The sequence below is a fragment of the Arthrobotrys flagrans genome (genome assembly GCF_004000055.1).
Source record: "Arthrobotrys flagrans strain CBS H-5679 chromosome Unknown unitig_15, whole genome shotgun sequence".
NCBI lineage: Eukaryota > Fungi > Ascomycota > Orbiliomycetes > Orbiliales > Orbiliaceae > Arthrobotrys > Arthrobotrys flagrans.
The window spans coordinates 87,281-107,456 of NW_027137545.1; the positions used below are offsets into that span (position 1 = coordinate 87,281).

At 45.6% G+C, this 20,176-nt stretch overlaps 6 protein-coding genes across 6 annotated transcripts; 3 read left to right on the forward strand and 3 right to left on the reverse strand.

Moving 5' to 3' along the window:
• Positions 1–136: 136 nt before the first annotated feature.
• Positions 137–649, reverse strand: DFL_000018 (uncharacterized protein; the record flags this gene model as incomplete). The annotated part of the gene is made up of 1 exon (XM_067630478.1): positions 137–649. The coding sequence occupies one exon, from the start codon at positions 647–649 to the stop codon at positions 137–139; it is 513 nt and encodes a 170-aa protein (XP_067494538.1).
• Positions 650–2,741: 2,092 nt separating this feature from the next.
• On the forward strand, positions 2,742–4,326 carry DFL_000019 (uncharacterized protein; the record flags this gene model as incomplete). Its single annotated transcript, XM_067630597.1, has 3 exons — positions 2,742–2,839; positions 2,899–3,744; positions 3,819–4,326. 3 exons carry the CDS (start codon positions 2,742–2,744, stop codon positions 4,324–4,326), a joined length of 1,452 nt encoding a protein of 483 aa, XP_067494539.1.
• A 6,309-nt stretch (positions 4,327–10,635) lies between these two features.
• Positions 10,636–11,793, forward strand: DFL_000020 (uncharacterized protein; the record flags this gene model as incomplete). Its single annotated transcript, XM_067630717.1, has 2 exons — positions 10,636–10,964; positions 11,031–11,793. The coding sequence occupies 2 exons, from the start codon at positions 10,636–10,638 to the stop codon at positions 11,791–11,793; spliced, it is 1,092 nt and encodes a 363-aa protein (XP_067494540.1).
• Positions 11,794–12,873: 1,080 nt separating this feature from the next.
• On the reverse strand, positions 12,874–13,221 carry DFL_000021 (uncharacterized protein; the record flags this gene model as incomplete). The annotated part of the gene is made up of 1 exon (XM_067630837.1): positions 12,874–13,221. One exon carries the CDS (start codon positions 13,219–13,221, stop codon positions 12,874–12,876), a length of 348 nt encoding a protein of 115 aa, XP_067494541.1.
• A 1,741-nt stretch (positions 13,222–14,962) lies between these two features.
• DFL_000022 (uncharacterized protein) lies at positions 14,963–15,894 on the forward strand (the record flags this gene model as incomplete). The annotated part of the gene is made up of 3 exons (XM_067630951.1): positions 14,963–15,083; positions 15,458–15,598; positions 15,662–15,894. The coding sequence occupies 3 exons, from the start codon at positions 14,963–14,965 to the stop codon at positions 15,892–15,894; spliced, it is 495 nt and encodes a 164-aa protein (XP_067494542.1).
• Positions 15,895–16,249: 355 nt separating this feature from the next.
• On the reverse strand, positions 16,250–17,073 carry DFL_000023 (uncharacterized protein; the record flags this gene model as incomplete). Its single annotated transcript, XM_067631064.1, has 2 exons — positions 16,250–16,677; positions 17,046–17,073. The coding sequence occupies 2 exons, from the start codon at positions 17,071–17,073 to the stop codon at positions 16,250–16,252; spliced, it is 456 nt and encodes a 151-aa protein (XP_067494543.1).
• Between the last annotated feature and the right edge of the window lie 3,103 nt (positions 17,074–20,176).

The following is a 20,176-nucleotide window of genomic DNA, read 5'->3' on the forward strand; positions in this document are numbered from 1 at the left end:
TTCAAAGCCTCGAGATCGCATAGATCAAAATTTCATGGCCTGATTCATTCTACTTGATTATAATACTGTAGACATTTACATGTACCTATCCATCTAAATCAAGCATGCACATCCATAATCCCCAAACCGCTCTTAGCTAGACCCTCGTACAATTAATCAAAGCCAGGACGTCCGACACCGGGGTTGTCCCAACGGTATATAACAACCTCCCATCATCCCTCCTACAAGTGAACGCATTAAACCCATTCCACCCACCTCCAACAACCGCCCCGACAGCCGCGTCATTAGCCCCAAAATTAAGGTCAAACTGAAAGGTCACACCCGAAGGGAAAAAGACTTCGTAGTGCGTATTCCCGCTACAGGGGGTTGGCCATGTTCGCCAGATGCTCGTTCCGCCGGCGGGGCCGATAGCTTCGTCGCTGTTCCTAGGTTCGGCGCCTGATATTCCGAGAGCGGAAGTAGGGTAATAAGCTAGAGCACCGAGCCAGTATGGAACACTAGGCGGTGGGAGGGATATGGCGGTAAGGTAGATTACTTCGGTAGCGTCCCTCTTGGCGAGAGCGCGTTTCGAGTCGGTGGTATCGACGGGAGACCCAATAGCTCCTAACGAGAGAGGGAGAGCAGCAATGAGAGAGGAGAGGACAACCATGGTGTATATTGAAATATGGATTAACTTTAAGTGACTGAAGTCAAAGCGCAACGACTAATCGATTGTTAAACAATTGATTAAATGTTTGACGTTGGGGACACCAATGATGATGTAGAACTAGTATCGAGAACATCCTGACTTTTTATATCTTTTAAATGTAAATGTTAAGACGGTCTCCTCCCACTGTTCGTAAAACTTTACCCCAGACGAAATAAAATCTATGTTGAAAATTACAAAAATAGAAGAGAACTGCCAACGTTGCGAATATTCATACCTTCGCAGTTGAAGCCACTTTATCCATTCTAAGGAATACCGCGAACGTGTTAATATAAGCTCGCAAATCGGCTTGCAGATACGTTTATACGCAGACCGGGCCTTCGAAGGATGGCTGAGCCTGCGATCAACCCAATTAAAGAATTCAGGTAATATCGATATCGACAAAACTTTCCATCTTTTCCGTAAATCCGTAAATCCGAAGCCTGGGCCGCGAACAGATATCAATACTAAGCTATACAGAAGTGACAGAATATGGCTCTATAGACCTACAAAAGGCAGAAATAGCCGCCACACCCCACCACGATTCATCGATAATCCTGCAAAATCTAAGTTTGATATGCTTGCGGACTGTATAGGAACCTGCACTATGATTGCGAAAAGATTTATACCATTGCGTTGAGCGATAATGTCATCTCTCGCTAGCTTAATAACCTGTAACACAGAGCGAACAATATTATTATAAAATTTCTTGGCTTTATCGATTCACCCCGGATCTCACGCCCTAATTGAGGCTAATAGTTATTGGCAAGCAGAATTTACCAATACACTTTAGTCGTTCACAGAAAGTGTTGTAGTGCATATATATGGTGCGGCTCGTCGCTGCAACTGTTGGAGATTAGTGATCCCAGCCTGCACCTCGCCCACCGGATAATCGCACGGTTCCAAGAACTTCGACGAAAACGGATGCGCGAACGAATGCGAACAACACCCACAGCCAGTATTTTCTGATATCATATCTTGGTATCATACATATCATTTCGCGCTCAGCTAAGAATTTCGCATTCGATATCATGCTAAGTAATACCACAGCGGTTCGAACGCCTTATTGGTGACGCAGGACCTTGAGAGTAATTTGGGCCACAGCTTGGCGCATACCCACGCGCATCGGTGGGTCAAAATGCAAAGCAGGCAAACAATGCCGACGACTACGACTGTGAAAAGAACCGACCTCCTTTCAATTCATCGATCTTTTTCCGATCGTTAGCTTGGAGTCACGATAGGTTCATTGGCAATAGACTTCTTCGCTATTGGTGTAATATCAGGTTGACATACGTATTGTGAGGCAAGCCCGATGCCTGACATTGACAGTTGCGCAATCCTCTAAATTTATTACTAACAATTGAATCTAAGGAACGAGTACGCGACCGCCCTCAATTCAGGCGCCATCGATATAATATCAAAAATGGCCGATCATGAACAATCATGACCAAGGTGTCGAGGGCCTCTCGGGTTTTTAAATTTCCGCGCCTGCGCCCTCAATCTAGAGTCGACTGAACTGCAGAGCTCTAGCCCGAAGCCAGCGGAGGGGTCTCGGACCTTACTATTGATTTACGGGAATGCCCAGCCTGCTGTCGGCCCGTCAAAACACGGTCGTGTGTGGTCTCATACCCAGTCGTCTGTTAAAACCCCTGTTTCGCTTCAACTTCCACCAGTTTCACAAACATGGTCCAACGGAACCTCGTCCCGCAAGGTACCATTAACCTTCCAACACCCACAAAATTTCCATTAAAATCCCGTCTGTCCCAGAAAACTTTACCATGGTATAGTCGAAATCTGGAAACTTTAATTCTCCGTCTTTGTCTATATTTTCTCAGGAGTGTCCGTGCTATTGGTGGAACTTTTCATGGAATCGACTTTATACCATGGCTCAATTCCTCGGCCAAGATAGACTCCACGGACCCTCGATCTATTGGAAGGGGTAGCAATATATCGATATATTGGAGGGGAGTGATATAAATATGTGGGCGTCTTTGCAGTTGCGATACCTGAGGTCCAGGATATCGATATCAACGCCAACCCCAAATATAAAACAGAAATGGAAAGCTATCGAAAGATCATCGCGGCGGGTGCCGTCCTAGCTCTTTTCCTCAAGGGCGCCAACGCCCAAGCGCAACCATACGCACAATGCGGTGGGTATGTATTAACAAATGGTCTCTAGCGATTAGGATTTCAGAGACGTTAACAAAGCTCAGGTCTGGTTACACCGGTCCGACTGTTTGTGTAGACGGATGGACATGTGTCTACAGCAATGAATGGTACTCTCAATGCCTCCAAGGAACTGTCGCAACCTCCACTACAACAACGAGGGCGGCGACTACTGCTGCCACAACAGCTGCCACAACCAGCCGGACGACCACAACGAGTTCTAGAACGACTCTCACCACAACGACCCGTACGACCACAACTTCCGCCTCGCCGGTTGCTACAGGGTGTGTGATCTATGTGTCCACAAGTGGCTCGGACTCCAACAACGGCAGTATAAACTCCCCTTTTGCTGGTATCCAAAAGGCCGTCGACACCGCAACTCCTGGATGTACTATCTATATCCGTGGCGGCACGTACAAGCCATCGAAGAATATTCAAATCGCAAAAAGTGGAACAGCCTCCCAGCGTTATACTATTTCCGCCTACCCCGGCGAAAAGGTTATAATTGACGGAGATAATATGACCGGCACACCCGCAGAGTTGAACGCCAGTCTCGCCAACTCTGATCGCGGTATCTTCCACGTCCAGAACGCTAACTATTGGACTTTTAAGAAACTTGAGTTAATCAACGGACCATACGGAATGTACAACCGTGATGCCTCTTACAACGACTTCTTGGATCTCATTACCAGAGATAATTACGAATCTGGTTTCCAGCTTGAAGGAGAGGTTGCATACTGCAATGTTATCAACTTGGACAGTTATGGAAACCGCGATCCTAGGAAGAACGGCGAATCTGCCGATGGTCTTGCTATCAAACAAGGTCGCGGCGCAGGCAATGTTGTTCGTGGCGCTAGACTTTGGAACAACGTCGATGATGGCATGGACCTCTGGTAAGTCACCACCCACCCGATCCACCCGGAACTATTATTCCAAAGGAACTAGCGCTAACTGTAATACCCGCTAGGATGTTCGAAACCCCCATTCTCATTGAGAACACCATCGCCTGGGGCAACGGTGTCAACAGATGGGGATTCTCTCCATTCGAAGGAGACGGCAATGGCTTCAAACTCGGTGGCGGAGATCCAGACGTCCCAGCCAACCACATAATCCGCAACTGCTACGCCTTCTCTAACGCCAAACACGGATTCACAGACAACGGTAACTACGGCACCCTCACTCTCGACCACAATACCTCCTGGAAGAACGGCGGCACAGGATTTTCTTTCGCCAACTCCCCAAGCAAACTTACCAACAACTTGGCGAGCAACAACGCCGCCACGTATACTCTTAAATCTGGTGGTTCTCAGAGTGCAAATTCTTGGAATATTGGTGGCACATGGAACGATGCGAGGTTTATTAGTACATCGACTTCTCTGGTTACTGGAGCTCGCGATTCCAATAATATGATTCCTGCGAGCGACTTTTTACTCCTCAAGGATGGAACAACCACTGGCGCTACTACGCACGTTTAGTTCCGACACAGTGTCATCCTGAGGGTCCTGTGCGATGAGCATAGAATGTATATAATGCAATGCACACCTAATTTAGAGAGTATGAAAACTATTCCTTTATTTATAGCAGTTTTAATCGTGGCTTCTCTACCAACCTTAACCAACGCGATCTTTGGGTTTCAAGGTGGTAACCCTCTTAGAATGACAGCGTAAAGTCTAGAATAGTTCTATAACAATTGAATCGTGGGTGCTCGCTATATCTCTGGATTTCGTGCCATTGGATGTAATATTCTGCTGATATTAATAACCGATAATAATAGTAGTCGTTGAGTATTATGCGGTAACCTAGTTCAGAGTTCGGTTGGTGGAGTGTGAGTGTTCTATTGGGTCTTCACCGTTCGAAATGGACATGGCGAAGACAAGGAATTGGAGGATATTCATAGCTTCAACAAAGCAGAGGTGGGATCGGATCGCAAGAAAACGAAAGAGAAGTGGCCCGGGCTCGTGATTTTAAGGGCTATTATGTAGTTTTATCTGTGGTGCAATAAAGGGTGAGGCTCTAGTCGTATAGTATTACATGCGGCTACAATTCCCCATAGGCTCGAAATTGCTTGGTCGGGTAGTTTTCCAAGCATGCAAACCTGAGCGGAAGTTAATTGTATCACTGGGCTCTCAGGGCTGCGAAACATATAGTAAAACAGTAGGAGAAGAGCGTAAGTTGTAATAAATTCCACCAACGCCCAGCATTCCAGGATAGTCATGCCAAAAGTATATATCGTTTGAGCCATCAGATCCAAAACTTTAGTTCCGTTGAAGCCGAAATAAAAGAATACGAGAAAAAAAAGTAGCCTCAAATACCGACGAAGAACAGTTAACCGCAAAGTTTACTCATGGACAAGATGGCACCAATCCAGACCCAGAATCGCACAAAAGATCAAATCTATTGAAAATCGAAAAACAGCGAGTAGAAACCTGCATGATTTCAAGACACCCAAACGAACGAAACATTCTGCCAGGCTACCAGTGCACTTACAAAACGGCTTCTTCGCAAGGTCTTAGTGTAGTCGTGTACATTATGGATACTGAATTTTATTCCCGGCATAAGGCAGTTCCAGATTACCCAAAGACCGAGCTCGACCCTTGTACATTTGATTGTATATTCGTAAGGCTATGCACACTCCTTAGCTGACCAGTACGGGATTTCGAGAACGTAAAGTGGCCTAGCGATAAAGAGTCATTTTCGTAGATGAAGACGAATCCGTGGACGGTCTACGCGCTGTGAAATTTGCAGAAAGGAGCGAATCTAGGCTGCCCTACCATGATGTACAAGTTCTCGGCAAAGTTTTGGGAGCGAAAAACGGTCTCGCCAAATTAGTAACACGGGTAATCGTAAAGCTAACAGATCAATACGGACGTTATTCTTCAAGGTGGTATATAGAATGCTTCTCTAGAGTAGTCCAGAGGATAAATAAGCAAATGAGAGAGGGCAGTGAGGGTGGATCTCTAGGGTCAGGACAATTTTTAATCCTTAGCTCCATCCAAGCGACCGGGAAAAGAATACTCTGGAAAGACTTCGCGTTGATGAAATTTTCAAAGCATTGCGCCAGCTAAATAATGCGGGTTACATCGCCGCAGTGGGAAACGGAAACGGCGGCCGTGAACAAAGGAGCCACCCGATGAACCAGTTTCAGGTAAGGATAAAACAAAGACCGATAAGTCCATTTGGTCTTGCGATGGGACCCAACACTAATGTGACAACATAGGATGATCCAGTAATAGAAAAGAGAGTTCCACAGTTTTACGGCTATGATAGCGCCAACCGTAATCTAACAGTCGTTAGAGATGTCGACCTGTTTGGTAGAATCATTCATCAGACAGCACTTTTGTCCATGTCTCTACCCCCGCGGATGATGTTGAGATTCCAGTGATAGGACCAGGCCTTTTTGGGGAATCAAGTATACACTAGTTTCTGGGACTTCTGTGTATGTTTTGTTGTAAGAACGATAGCTACTTATGGAGCTGTTCTACAGCCACTTAATTTTTCATGATTATAGCTTTGTCGGGATTAATATATTCATAGCAAAATCATAACCAAGACTAATTTGATGTACCTACCGAATTTTATTACTATAGCTGCCCCGCAGTAGCTAGTGTTCTAGCTACATTTATTTCCGAATACGGAGGCACCGCGCTCGAAGTTAAAGAGGGACTTTACCGCCTCGCATATCCCCGTGCAGACCTTCAAGCTATGCCCTAGGATCAAAAGCCACTTTACCCGCTAGTGGTATGCAATGGCTTTGGCCAGGACCCAAATGATAACAAGAAAGACTGAGCCGTTGACCAACATCGGCTTATACGGAGAGTTAACGGCACCGCTACCACTGTTCTCGAGGGAGATTCCTATTAGCTTCTAAGACGTCTTACTAAAACTATTGGCTCATAATGCTCTAACTAGCTAACCAATGAGCCATTAGGTTCGGCACCGACAAATACTATAGAAAAGCGGCCACCGGAAGGGTATGATAGTCCCGAGTATAATGCGACTTTTTGCAAAATTTGTATGGAGTCAGGTAGTGAAGTTCCCATAGATGGAATCATTTGGATCCCAGAAGATTGTCCTTGTTTGTGAACGTTTAAGAGACCTTCTCACATAAACATGTGGTGTGCCTCCGTATTTTCTTGTTCTGGTTATTTTTCTCCTTCGTATTTGCAGCTACATTCGACATTTGATGCTGATTCAATGCATGCCTTAGTAGTGATATCACTTCTGTACCGGCACACCCCTAAGCTGCATCGTTAAGTACTAGTACTGTACATTCCCCATATTCTTGAAAAATCCGGCGTCGCATATCGCACCAAAGACACATTTTACCACGCATATCATGATCCCGGTCACAGATGATTTGTTATGGGTTTATATTCTAAATATTCAAGTACTAGTTAGTAACTCCTATAATAATAACAGACCCATCCATATACTAGGCAGTTGATCAGTTCTCAATATACTCACTAGCCGTAGTTTTTGAGGCTGCTGCTGGAATATGCACATGGATGGTAGGCGAAGGCGTATGGGGACATAGCCACTGAGAGCTAGTCAGCGGGGCATGCATCACTCGGCACGGCTTGGGCTTGTCATTTTTGGTGGCAGTAGGCCAAATTCCTTCGACGTTTCGCTTTTCTACCCCTTTTCCTCGATTCTGGTTGCTACCATTCCCTAGCCAGATTTTCAGTCAAGAGGCATTCAAGTGATTTAATATTCATCATTAAATTTAAACTTTTGATGGGGGCCATTCAAGGAAACCATGTTTCCGTCACCCCCAGGCCAGGAAGCGGCCGATATAGCCCATAGACAGGATGCCACATACGAGAAGATGTATGCCAAAGATTGGCCAGTATATATATTGCGACCGTCTCGCGATTGGCGTGCTAGATACATTCTTATCGACAGACGCAGACATGCAAAGAGGGAATTTTTAACGATCTTACGATACAAACTGACATGCACCGGCCAATTCAGAATTACTACCCATCGAATCTACTAAATATATTAATATACCACACCCCTCTGTCAGCTGTGCATGGAGGCTATGCTTATTCCGAAATGAGTGTTGTTTTCGTTGTATGAATCGAATGTATTCAAGAGAGGAGCTAATGGAACATTCGAACTTCATTCATTCCTAGTTCCATGGATAGATCCATAGTATCCACAGCACGCACACATGTAATCTAATTTCACGGTAGAAGGGCCAAACACTAGTCTTTGTCGAAGTTTGATCGAGAACTCTCCTGTGTATTGAAAGCGTGGAAAGATGTTTATAGCATGCTAGCACTTATAATATTCAATACGACCCCTGTACCTTAGATCGTCCCCTCGAAACCCAACACCAAAATCATCAATTCCGCAAGCCGGCTCCACTTAACGTACTCCCAGAGTGGTCTGTGCCGGCATTAGTTGTGGTATTGTATCGTTTTTTGGGGGGAAGAATTAGTTAATGGCCACGGAGCTCCCCCTGTAACACTATAATGATTTTGGTCTCGAAATGTAGCTTCACAACATCATGAATTCTCACGATCGATTCGTCTGAACCCCCACTGGCTTTGCTTTTTGTATTTTTGAACAACAAGGTTGAGGAGACATTACAAGCTTGTTGGTGGGAACTAGCCTTCGTTTCTTTCCCTCCCGTTTACTATTGAAACGTGGGAGTGACCACTAAATCAACGAGTGCGAGCTTGTGATGTGTTTAAGGACATTGACCGTTAATCTACAGATATACATGATAGCATTTACGGGTAACGATTGTCTCTGTGCATCCCACTGAAGGGTAACGAATAAATCGTGAAATGTAGAGATTCCGACCAGGTCTGGGTACGAGAAAATAGGGATTCAAAATAAGAAAAATACTTGAAGATATGTTCAGCATTAGGTCGTACATCTTAAAGGGGAAAGCATCGATACCTACCGACTCCTTAATTACCAATTTTCGGGATAAGGATGGATATCTAACCGAGAGGACACAGATTCTGCCGCCTCTACCTCATAGGGAATTTATTTCCCCTTGTCTGGATGCTGTAAACAAATATTAATATACTTACATAGTATTATCCGAGAGCTCGGGTGGTAAAACTTGTTAAGTGAATTCGTGAATCCGAATTTTGAATGCTTGCCTTAACAAGCATGTCTCGTACCTAGTCTCGGGGCCATCTCGTACCCAGACTTGGTCGAATTTGCCTGAATTATATTTGTTTGCTCTCGCTCTTCGTTTGCTTGTAATTCAACATGCAACATGCAACACCTACCTCTCTATCTTCCGTTAATTCCATCGCGTTGTCCCGTCAATTTTCTTCCTTCGGTATATATTCCACTGATATGATATCATCCAAAGTACGGTATCCTAAATATTGCGCAAAAAAACCGCTCACTCGCCTGGCACTTCCCTCGTCCGAGCGTGTGCGTGCGTGTCAAAGAATTCTTCTCGAAGCCCAAAGTTTGTCTCCGATTGATAGGGCACGCGCGGCTTCTCTCAGGGATGATCCCTATCAATTCAGGCAATCTCGAATCTTCTCCAAACCCTGTGTGAATCCGGCAGCTGGGCCTATCTGGGCGGTATCAAATAAATGGGCAGACGATGCAATCTTGACCGCGAATACGAGATCCGATCCACCTATTCATCCACCCCTCGCAGGGGAGGCTCGGTTAATCAACCGAAAAGAGTGTCCCGCTGGGCGGTCGAAAACACGGAACGTCTCATCTGTGGCTAGCGTTCAGCGTGGGGCCAGTTAACATGGAAAACTTGTGGCATCCATAAAAGGGGTCACGGACCCCAATGTCTGACTTTGACTGACATGCAGCAGCGAAAAATAAGCGTGACGTGACATGAAAATTGTGGCGGCTCTTCATTCAAATGTCGAAACACTCGAGGCCAGGCCCTTTGGCGGTATCCAACACTTTGGGCCCACACCAAGCCCTCCCTTTTCAATCTATTCGGAGGAGTTCACGAGATACATTCCAAACCAAGAATCTTGTATATTTTTTCCCCTCAACTGTCGACTTCCTACAAGACAGAGGCTAGTACGGATTCTTTGTCCTTGGGCCTAAAGAATATCGATCGAACTGATGCTCACCAACAGTCGAGATTTTGGATACCGACTTTCATAGACGATCCCTCTGAGTTGCAGAAGATGCATGCACCGGCGACTTCCTGTGTATCCATCATCAACTTGTTACATGAATGCACATAAGCCGATATCATGGGTCTACGGAAACCTTAAGTTCTACGTACTACGTCGACCCCGATTCCTCCCTTGTTCTCAACATGATATTATACTATAACAACATACTATATCGTAATATCACGAATTTATCCTGTCGAACTGCAGAAGCCTGGTCGAACCAGGGCGCCTCGGATCATGCAGCTCGACAAGGTCCATGTGGAGTCCGGATTAACTATCTGTGGCTCAACACTCATGATCAGACCCACCCAGTGCCATGGGAAAGGTTGGCCAAAGCGCCTGGTCCAGCAGCCATGAAACCATGGAAATTGTCCAAGGTCTTGCAACTCCACCTCGAAACCGGAAAAATGGTCAAAAGGCAAGATGTGCCGATAGACCTCTTTCTATGTCGAGTATTGTATAAAGGTCTGGTATTCCCGCCCTCTTCATCTTTCTATTCTATCATCATCAATTCACTTTCTTCTTACCCACGCTCATTACCTACAGCCTTCTTCTGTGAAAGGGCATAAATTTTCCAACGTTCTTTTTTCGAACATCACACTCATTTAAAAAAAACATCTTGATTTCTTTCTCTAGTTCTGAAAAACTATAGACATCAATATGAAGTTCACAGTGCAAGCACTTTTGGCAGCCGGTCTCGCCGCCACCGCGCATGGCCACGCTATTTTCCAGAAGCTATCTATCAATGGGGTTGAGCAAGCTCAGTTGGATGGGTTCCGAGCACCCAGAAGCAACGACCCCATCATGGACGTTACCTCCAACGATATCATCTGCCAAGTTCCCGGAACCACATCTTCCTCCGTCGTTACCATCCCAGCTGGTGCAAAGGTCGGCACATACTGGGGTCACGTTATCGGGGGCGAGCAATATCCAGGAGACGTTGACAACCCGATTGCTGCGTCCCACAAGGGCCCAATCGCCATTTACCTGTAAGCCTTCAAATCAAACAACCAACCCATAAGATACATCCTTTACTAATAACATCGTGGTAATAGTGCCAAGGTCGACAACGCCGCCACTACCCCTTCCACAGGCCTCAAGTGGTTCAAAGTCGCCCACGAGGGTTTCAACACCGCCACCAAGAAATGGGCTGTCGACACCTTGATCGACGCTAATGGTTGGTGGTACTTTACTCTCCCAACCTGTCTCGCCCCAGGAAACTACCTCCTCCGCGCCGAATTGATCGCTCTGCACAGCGCCTACGACAACCTCGGTGCTCAATTCTACATCTCCTGCGTTCAGATCAATGTCAGCGGTAGTGGTACTTACAACGGTGGTTCTACCGTTTCCTTCCCTGGCGCTTACCCACAAGACGATGCTGGTGTCAAGATTAGCATCTACGGAAGCAGCGGTCAGCCAGATAACAATGGCCGTGTTTACGCCATCCCCGGTCCAGCCCCAATGAGCTGCAGCGGTCAGACCAACCCAACTACCACTGCCGCTACCACCAAGGCTACCACCACCACCACCACCCTCAGAACCACAACCAGAGCTGCCACCACCGCTGCCACCACCACAACCCCAAAGCCAGTCACAACTGCCACCACAACCAAAGCCGCTACTACCGCTGCCGCCACTACCAAGGCTACCACAACCACCAAGGCCGGCAACAGCTGCCCAACTAGCTCTTCTGGTTCTGCAGGCACCCAAACTCTCTACGGACAATGCGGTGGTGTCAATTGGACAGGTCCAACTAAATGTGCCCAGGGCACTTGCACCAAGTACAACGATTACTACTCTCAGTGCGTGAACTACTAAATAGTTCATCTCTTTCGCCACGGAGCGAAGAGCCGGGGAAGGAAAATCGGAGGCAGCTTGCAAGCCCCCATCCTTCCAACCACTGAAGACGATGGTCAAACCTCGCCAGCATCCGGATATATGGCAATCCCCCACAAAAAACCGTGCATACCAAGTGTCTCGCACTATATTCTACCGGACTAACCTCCAGTGTTGTCCCAGGAACCCTATTTATAAAAAAGAACTTCATAATTCATGTATATAATTTTCTCTCTTCGATTCTAATACACCAAAGCCAGACTTTAGTCAGGATTTATAAGAGTTGGGGTTAATTCGGGGCTCGAGATAATCGCTCTGGCCCTCAACTCTTTATATTACTGCGAGGGCAATGCCCTTGCGATTTTTATACTTAATTCTTTTATATTTATCTACCTAGAATTGTTTGCTCGCATCGTACATGTAGAATATAATAGAATTGTATCATTTTTTACCTTTTTAATATTCTCCATCTCAGAAAGCGTGACTACCATTAATCCGCGGTCGACGAAATACAATCGTCAAAACTAATACAATGAGAGAAAAACCCAGACTTTTACTAGCAAACCCTACTTAGCAATACGAAGGGGGTCTAGCCAGCAAATACCTGAGCATGGTATTATAATAGATAATGATACTCAGTATTAGACTAATGGTATCATAAAACTACACTCCTCATGATCACGCACCCATAGAAGGGGAACATCGAAGCAGGACTATGTATTAGGACTATATTAATCCAACCCCCTCCCGCCGCCATCATATATCCCGGGAAAGGCCGAGGTATTAATATATAAAAATTCCTATGAAGGGCCAAGAACGCGTAACCGCCCAAAAAAATAAATTTAAGGTACACACATTATCAGATACGAATCAATCGATCGGATGAAAAACAAGCCCAGATATAACGCCTCGCTAAAATGGATGAAAGTCATGGCTGCAGTGCGACATTAAGAAATTAGCCACCGAAGGTCCCTTCAATGGGTAAGAACGTTGAGGTATGAAAGGTATTAGGGTCAGCTTATCAGACCACTAGCTACCCCTCCCAATGCTCCAAGCAAGTTCTTAATAAACGCGATTAGGCCCACTCCCCCCACCATGCGAAACATTCTCAGCACCAGCTGGAGTCGATGAGCCCGACTCAGATCCCGAATGCTTCAACCTCAAACTCAACCCCACCGCCAACCCAACAACGACCGCAATAAACATTATATTCGCCGCAATCAGCACACCACAGAATAACTTCCTCGAAGTTCTTTTCGCAGAGAACGGGATTCGAATAGTATTTTCGTCGGATGTAGAGTCGATTGATACTCTTGCTTTTTCAACGTCGACGGTGCTGGCATTGCTTTCGACGGAGAGTCTGGAGGGGTGTGGGGCGACGGCTTGGCCGGTTGGTTGGGTTTGTGTCATTTTGGAGGATTAATATTAGTGGGAAGTGTTGGAAATAATGAGTTGTGAACACTTTGGAGGTTCGAGGTCAGGTATGTATGAAGCTTTGAAGAGAGACAACTTCGATAACTTCGCAAGTCTTTGGTGGCTAAGGATATGCTTTTAAAATGCAGCAGAGAGGGAGGAAAAACGAATGACAGCATATCCAATGCATCTTTATATAGAAACCCCCTTCAAACCTCATCTGCAAGCTCCTCACCCTAAAACTCCAAAAATCCAATCAGGCCATCTGCCTCACCACATACGGGCCGCGTCGAACTGGAGAATTCGTACATAAATCGAGTCTCGTTGGCTCCACATCGCGCCCCACGAACGGAATCGACAACGGTAAACCTTGAACCCGCAGCTGCGGGCTCCTGCGTGGTGCAGCTTCTGGGGACCAATTAAACAGAAGCTTCTGACTCATCCGTGCTATTGGAATGCTTTATTGGCGCGAGGTTAAGCTGGAAGTGGTTAAAACTTCCTGGGAAAACAAGTTGGATTAGTAAGGCCAGAAGATTTCGTTTGTTGTAATACATCGTCGGCGAGCCGCCTCTGTGGAAATTGAAAAAAAAAAAGTTTTCAAAGACGATGATCAACATAACGAGAGGTTATCCGTATGACTACGGTCTTTCAACGCTACAAGGTTCCTATTCCATGTAAATACGACACTCCACACCCCACTTTGACTCATGAAGCCGTGGTCTACAAAGACTCTGTTCAGCGTTTTGACCGCCGCCGATAACATGTTGGTGGGTTCGAAATCGACAAGATATCCACATCGGCCTTTCTTGGCCGCACTAGCGGGGCTCCATTTCATTTTGTTCAAAAGGTGGGGCATCAGATGATACTTGTCCAGATGCATGGTGTTGCAAAATGGAGGACGGCTTGCGTTGGAAAATTTAACGTCCAGGCCAGTCTGGGATGACAACGCAAGCAACGCGGCGGACGGACTAAACTGAGTGATCAAGCTCTTTGGGTTTAGGGGGGTTGTAGGGTTGTAGATGGTGGTCTAAATCCCTGAACATAGATTTGAATCCCGATGCGTAGTTCAGTTGACGATATGTCAATGAATTTTTTCACTAATGCCGAAGTCCCGCAGTTTGTATCATGCCGTCGTCTCAAATACTTTCTTCTCATGACCACAGATCCCCCGCAGCCGCGTTCTTGATTTGTAATCACGGCCTTCGCAATTTCATATGCATGTCAAAGCCTTGTTCCAAAACCTCGAAGTTTGTGTAGCCATGTGGAGCAGATCAGAAAAAGCTTGATTATTTCCCTTTCGAGAAAAGCAACAACATTTGCTCATGCCTTTCCCTCAGAACTTCTGTCGTCTACGGCCTTCTGGCCTAACGTTATATTTTCAACTCCGTAGAAGGCTTTAGAAACTAGTGTCTACAGCTTCCCCGGGTTCTAGCCAACTTGAGGTATCTGTATATAGTACCAGTGATTTCTTGGATTTGTTGCCGATGATATCTCCCACAGACTTCCTCTTATGACATATTCCGTTGGGGTAAATATAGATAGTACTACTAGTATTCACGATACCTAACCCCTGTAGTTTACCTCCACTGCCGATATTATGGCTGTAAAATTTTTGTATCTAGCTAGTTGAATAGACATCATTTGTTATACTCCTACATTCACTTTCGTTAACCAATATCTTCTTCGATCACAATTGATCTATATTCACCGTCAGCATCCATCAAAGCATCCAACCACCATGATCTCCTCAACCCTCCTCTCCCTTCTCGCCCTCTCTACCGTCGCCTGTGCTGCAACTGTAGAATTAAAAGGTTTCATCGGAATCAAACCCCAGAACGAAGCACTCGGTGGATACTACGGTAAGCCCTACTATATCGAACCCCGTATAAACCTAGCATATATCGTTCCCAATCTCACACGTACACCTCAATCTTTGATATATATAGCAACCTTCGAATACGAAGCACACTCCATAACCATCAACGACAAATTCTTAATAAGCGTAGACTCCGCCGGCCTTGGAACCTAGATCCTAACTTCTTCCCCCACAAGACCCGACACCGTGGTAATCGCATCCCACTGTCTCGATTATACAGAACCACAGGGATGGGTTTCATACGACAAACTTGTTAGTACGAGATCGGCGGTGAAGTGGGTTGATTTCAAGAGTACTTATAATGCGGAGGGGTATAATAATGCTGGCATGTTGTTTTTTCTATTGGGCGTTTAATAGTAGGATACGGGGGGATCAGGTTCAGGATTATGAAGAATACCAAACCCTTGAAGTTCGATGGTGAGGATATAACGGAGTATGTTATACTCCCACCGGTTGAGCAGATACCAATGACTGCGCCTGGACAACCGAAGTTTCATAGTAAGACTAAATATATTCCCCCAGTAAAACTGTATTGTAAGTAACTGACTATGGCTATTATAGTGTGCGTTAAAAAAAGTGACTTCGAGAACTGCTCTGGCGATGCGGAGTTTGAAGGGAAGGTAAATCCTGCACATTGGGGGTATAGTGGATCGACATTGAATCTGGACGATTTGCAGCCGGGTAGCGTGTATGAGCCTGTGGATGTTTATCTTTTGGGGTATCAGGAGCCTCATAATAAGAAGGTTAAGTTGTCAATCCTTGTGCACGAGACTGGTTCAATCGCAAGAGGATAGCTGCTAACGGAGGCGGTAGGATTGCGTAATTAGTCGCACTGAAAAGTTGTAGATAGTCTAGGACTGAGTTCATTATGTGTAGGACACCGATTGATAAGTACATAAAGAAGCGAAAAACAACGAAGCTGATATCGATAATAGCTTAACAGCTTAGACGAGGGCGCTCATGCGAATTTCCGGACAAAGTGCTTGACAATTTCCCCCTTTCCCAAATAAAGCGCCGTTAAGAATCAATGCACATATAAGCAAAAACAAAGGACGATAAAATGATAAAGAGAGAGAAAAGTGATCATTATAAGCCTCCATTAGGACTAACCGAGATCCAGCTTGTAGGTACGATACCATTGTAAATCGTCTAATCCTCCTCCTCTTCTTCTTCATCATCCTCAGCCTCTTCAACATCTTCCTCAGCATCTTCCTCCTCAGGCTCTACCTCCTTCTCCTCCTTCTTCCCACGTCTAGAGGTGGTTGCAGCCTTCTTCGGTGCAGCAGCCTTCTTAGCAGTAGCCGGCGCCTCATCCTTCTTCTTCCTCCCACGTTTCCCACCAGCAGGAGAAGCAGTCTTAGTCGTCTTGGCAACCTTAGCTTTCGGCTCAGCACCCTCCTCCTTACGTGGACGACCTCTCTTCCTTGGTTCACCAGAAGCAGTTAGGACAACTGGCTTCTTTGGGGCGGGTCCACCGGGCTTTGGTGGTCTACCACGACCGCGTTTGACGGGAGCAGAAGCATCGCCGGCTGTATCGGGTTTGGAATCAGCGGCTTTATCAGCGGTCTTGTCTACGTCTAGAGCAGGAGGTGATGAAGATTTGATATCAGCAATAGGTTTCGCGTCATGACTATGATTGCTATTTTTTGTTGGAGAAGAAAAAGCAGAAGTAGCGGCCTTGAAGGCCGCGGATGCAAAGTCGGCTATTTTATATAGAAATCAATCAATCGAAGCCGATGACGAAAAACACGTCAGCTTAGCTCGAGAAGAAGAAGCGATATATTATCCTCGAGTTAAGGTCTTTTTTAATTGTCACGATCCCTTTTGAATATGCTTTGGCCGAGGTCTGATGAGGTCCCTCTTGTGTTCAGCTTTGCGGGGAGGGATTACGCGATTGGTGGTGGTTTGCTTGGGGTTTTTCGTTTGGGAGAAAACGCGAACTCACCTAGATTCCCGAGCTTGGTGGCAGCCATGATGTCTGTTGATAGATAGACTTATTCGACGACGGTATTAAAGATATCTGAGTGGAAAACTGAAGGACGTAAAACTACGCGTCCAAATTTCGACTTGGATGATTTTTTGGAGGTTTGTGAGGAGATTTGAATTTTCTGTGAATTTTGAAAGGGGGAAAAAAGAAGACGGGAAACGAAAGGGTGCGAGATTTGGTGGGCGCAGAAAAAAAAAAAAAAAAAAAAAAGGATTTACTTCGTGTCAAAAAGAAAAATTGGAAAAAGGGAGGAATTCCCACAACAAACTGCAAACACTCCCCGTACCAATACCTGAAACCACCGCGTCGAATGCTCCTTTCAGCTGATTTTTTGCTATTTTCTATGATTTTTCTCTGAGTTTTTCTTTCTTCGACCAACTCGAGGTCTCTTTGTTCGAGTCGAGTCCAACGCGAGATTAGGCACACCAGCCATAATTGTGGCTGAAGTGGCTAGTGGTTACTACTCGGCTAGTCTTGCCTCAAGAACCCCTGCACCCCATGTCAGCGCCTTTGTTCTGTCGGACTTAGCGACATGCTCCTTTTTCTCTCTCCGAATTTTGTATAATTTGGATGCTCCCCCATTGGGTTTCTCGATGCTTTCCCCTTCCTAACCATGAACCGCGACAAAAGGTCGGGGAGAGATAAAAAAGCGCTAATTAGTAAGCAGGCCCAGCTCTGCAGTGTTGTCAAATTTCTTAATATTCATATGCATATAGTTATGATTATTCAGGCCAATTACCCATTATATCTACTCTGTAGAAAGCCGGGTATCTCATGCGACCATACAGGCCTCAGATAGCATAAGTACTGTCCTGAATGCATCCGTTGAAATGCGCCATCTCCGGAAGCGAAGCTATTATATGGAGATCATGTGATATGTATCCTATTCTGGTCCCTTCGAAACTACTCCGTACGAAATATCGCCATAGAGAGACTATTTCGTAGAGTCACTGACCTCATCATTTTCCTAAAATACCCAGGAGTCGGTGGAATAAATTAGGCCATAATTATCCTCGAAACCCAGCATGGAGTCATATCATCAGATCATATATCATCAACATCACATATCCTCCATTTTCAACATTTACATCATACTTGTCCATGGTATGATAAAAATTATCGTCTCCAACACTGGCCACATCATGATGTCGCTCTTCAGCGTCGTACCCCGGAATCCAGGACTCCACATAATCCCAACCAACAGTCATGACATGAGGTCACAGATCTACTCACATAACCCTCATTCAACGCCATCGATTGGTAGAGTGTGCCAGCGTATGACTATGGTTAGATACTAAAGTTGGGTTCCGAAGCCTGCATGTGAGTCATACATCTCTTAATCAACATCGGAATATAGTTATTTCCCGTTAAATAGATCGTCCCGGGTCGGGAGGTGGCGATGGCCAAACGCCATAATATATCGACTCGACTTCCATACTCAAGGTATACACCGCTGATCCTTCTCGTAGCGAATACGACATACCTCTCTAGCCATACAAGGTCTATTAATCCGCTAGATTAGTCCGCTGTTAATGTGATGTGTACATGCAAGGTCACGCTTTGAATGACGGAGCCTCGAAGTCATATCTGCTCTTAAAGTATACATAAATGGATATCATCGGTGACCGTGAATTCCGTTATTATGATGCTATGATATCCCATTCCAAGACTTAGATCATCTGGCCGTCAAGGCCTCGTTCAAGTATTCTAAGACGAAGCGTCATAAACAAAACGCAAGGATCTAGAATAGCAATCGGGTGGCAAGGATTAAGACATTGCCGGATCCTATCCGGCCCGTGTATATCGTGATAACCTTATTTGATTTGTCTTCCCGTTCACACGAACGACTTCCAAGTCAAGCTGGAGGAGCACAACAAAAAAAAGTTTGCAAGAAATTTTCCCATCCCGAGTTACACCTCACAGCTGAATTCTACTGTGAGAAGAATGCCACTTTGAGGCGCAGTGCCCATCGGCTACAGGTGGCAAACTGTAGCCTGCTACTCAGTCGAGACTCCGTTGACCTTTCCGAATCGGGTAGGCGTGAACGACATGTTGGAAAGTGCGTTGTTTGAACGGCAGGCCACTGCCAATAATCCATGTGAAAGAGCTGCCAAGGCGCAGTGGGAATCGATATATGAGCTGCCGTTAGAGGTGAGAGGAACGCAGATTCCACTAGAAGAGACTTGCGCTTGTCAGGTGTGAAATCCGGAGACTGCAGTCTAACCAAAATTAATTAGGGAAAAACTTGCTTTCAGCCGGATTTCGTTCGATTCTTGACCTAGATTTTACAGCTGGACAGGCCGAATAATTCCTTGCATTGCCACTTCCAAGAGTTCTAGAAGGTTGGTGATAGGTAACCTGTCGATATCGTGTTAATGTACCGCGTGTAACTATACACGTACTGTGTATCTCATGGATCTTGATTGATTAACGAATGGTCTTGATCACGGTTCTCATTTCACATCAATTGATCAAATCGTCATATTGGCCAGACCGTCATCGATAGCAACACCGAGATCTTACCGATCATTCCTAGAATCCTTCGTAAGAATCTCAATGGCATTGATCTTCGCAATACAGTATCCCATGCGCTGTAGGCCCTCATGTAAACTACAATCCACAACACCAAAAAAAAATATAAAAAATCGTGCTCACGAAGAGCCGAGCTCTGGCCAAGCATCTACGAGAAATTTCTTTCAATGCTGACCCAACTATTCCATAAGGCAACGGTGAACCTTGGGTCGGCGAGGAGGATATCGTCGGCATCGCTCTTCTAGCAGAGTCGCATTGCAAAAAAATTTCTTCCATAGCTGATGGAGCCTGTTAAGGCTGCCGCTAAGGGAAGCTGCTGATTCGCTTACGCAGGCCAGAGTATATTTAGTGTCAAAAAAAATAAATAAATTGCAAGGGTAGAACATCCCTCTATCAGGTTATCGCTCATTCCGATTCTTAACGCTAGAAGTGGGATTGGAGTCCCTTGAAATGGCAAACTCGGATATCCTACAAGCAAGGGCTAGGATATGGGTCTTTAGCGTCAGTATCGGGAAAAGGTCTTAGATGAAGTCTCTGCTGATCTCGACTTCTGGACT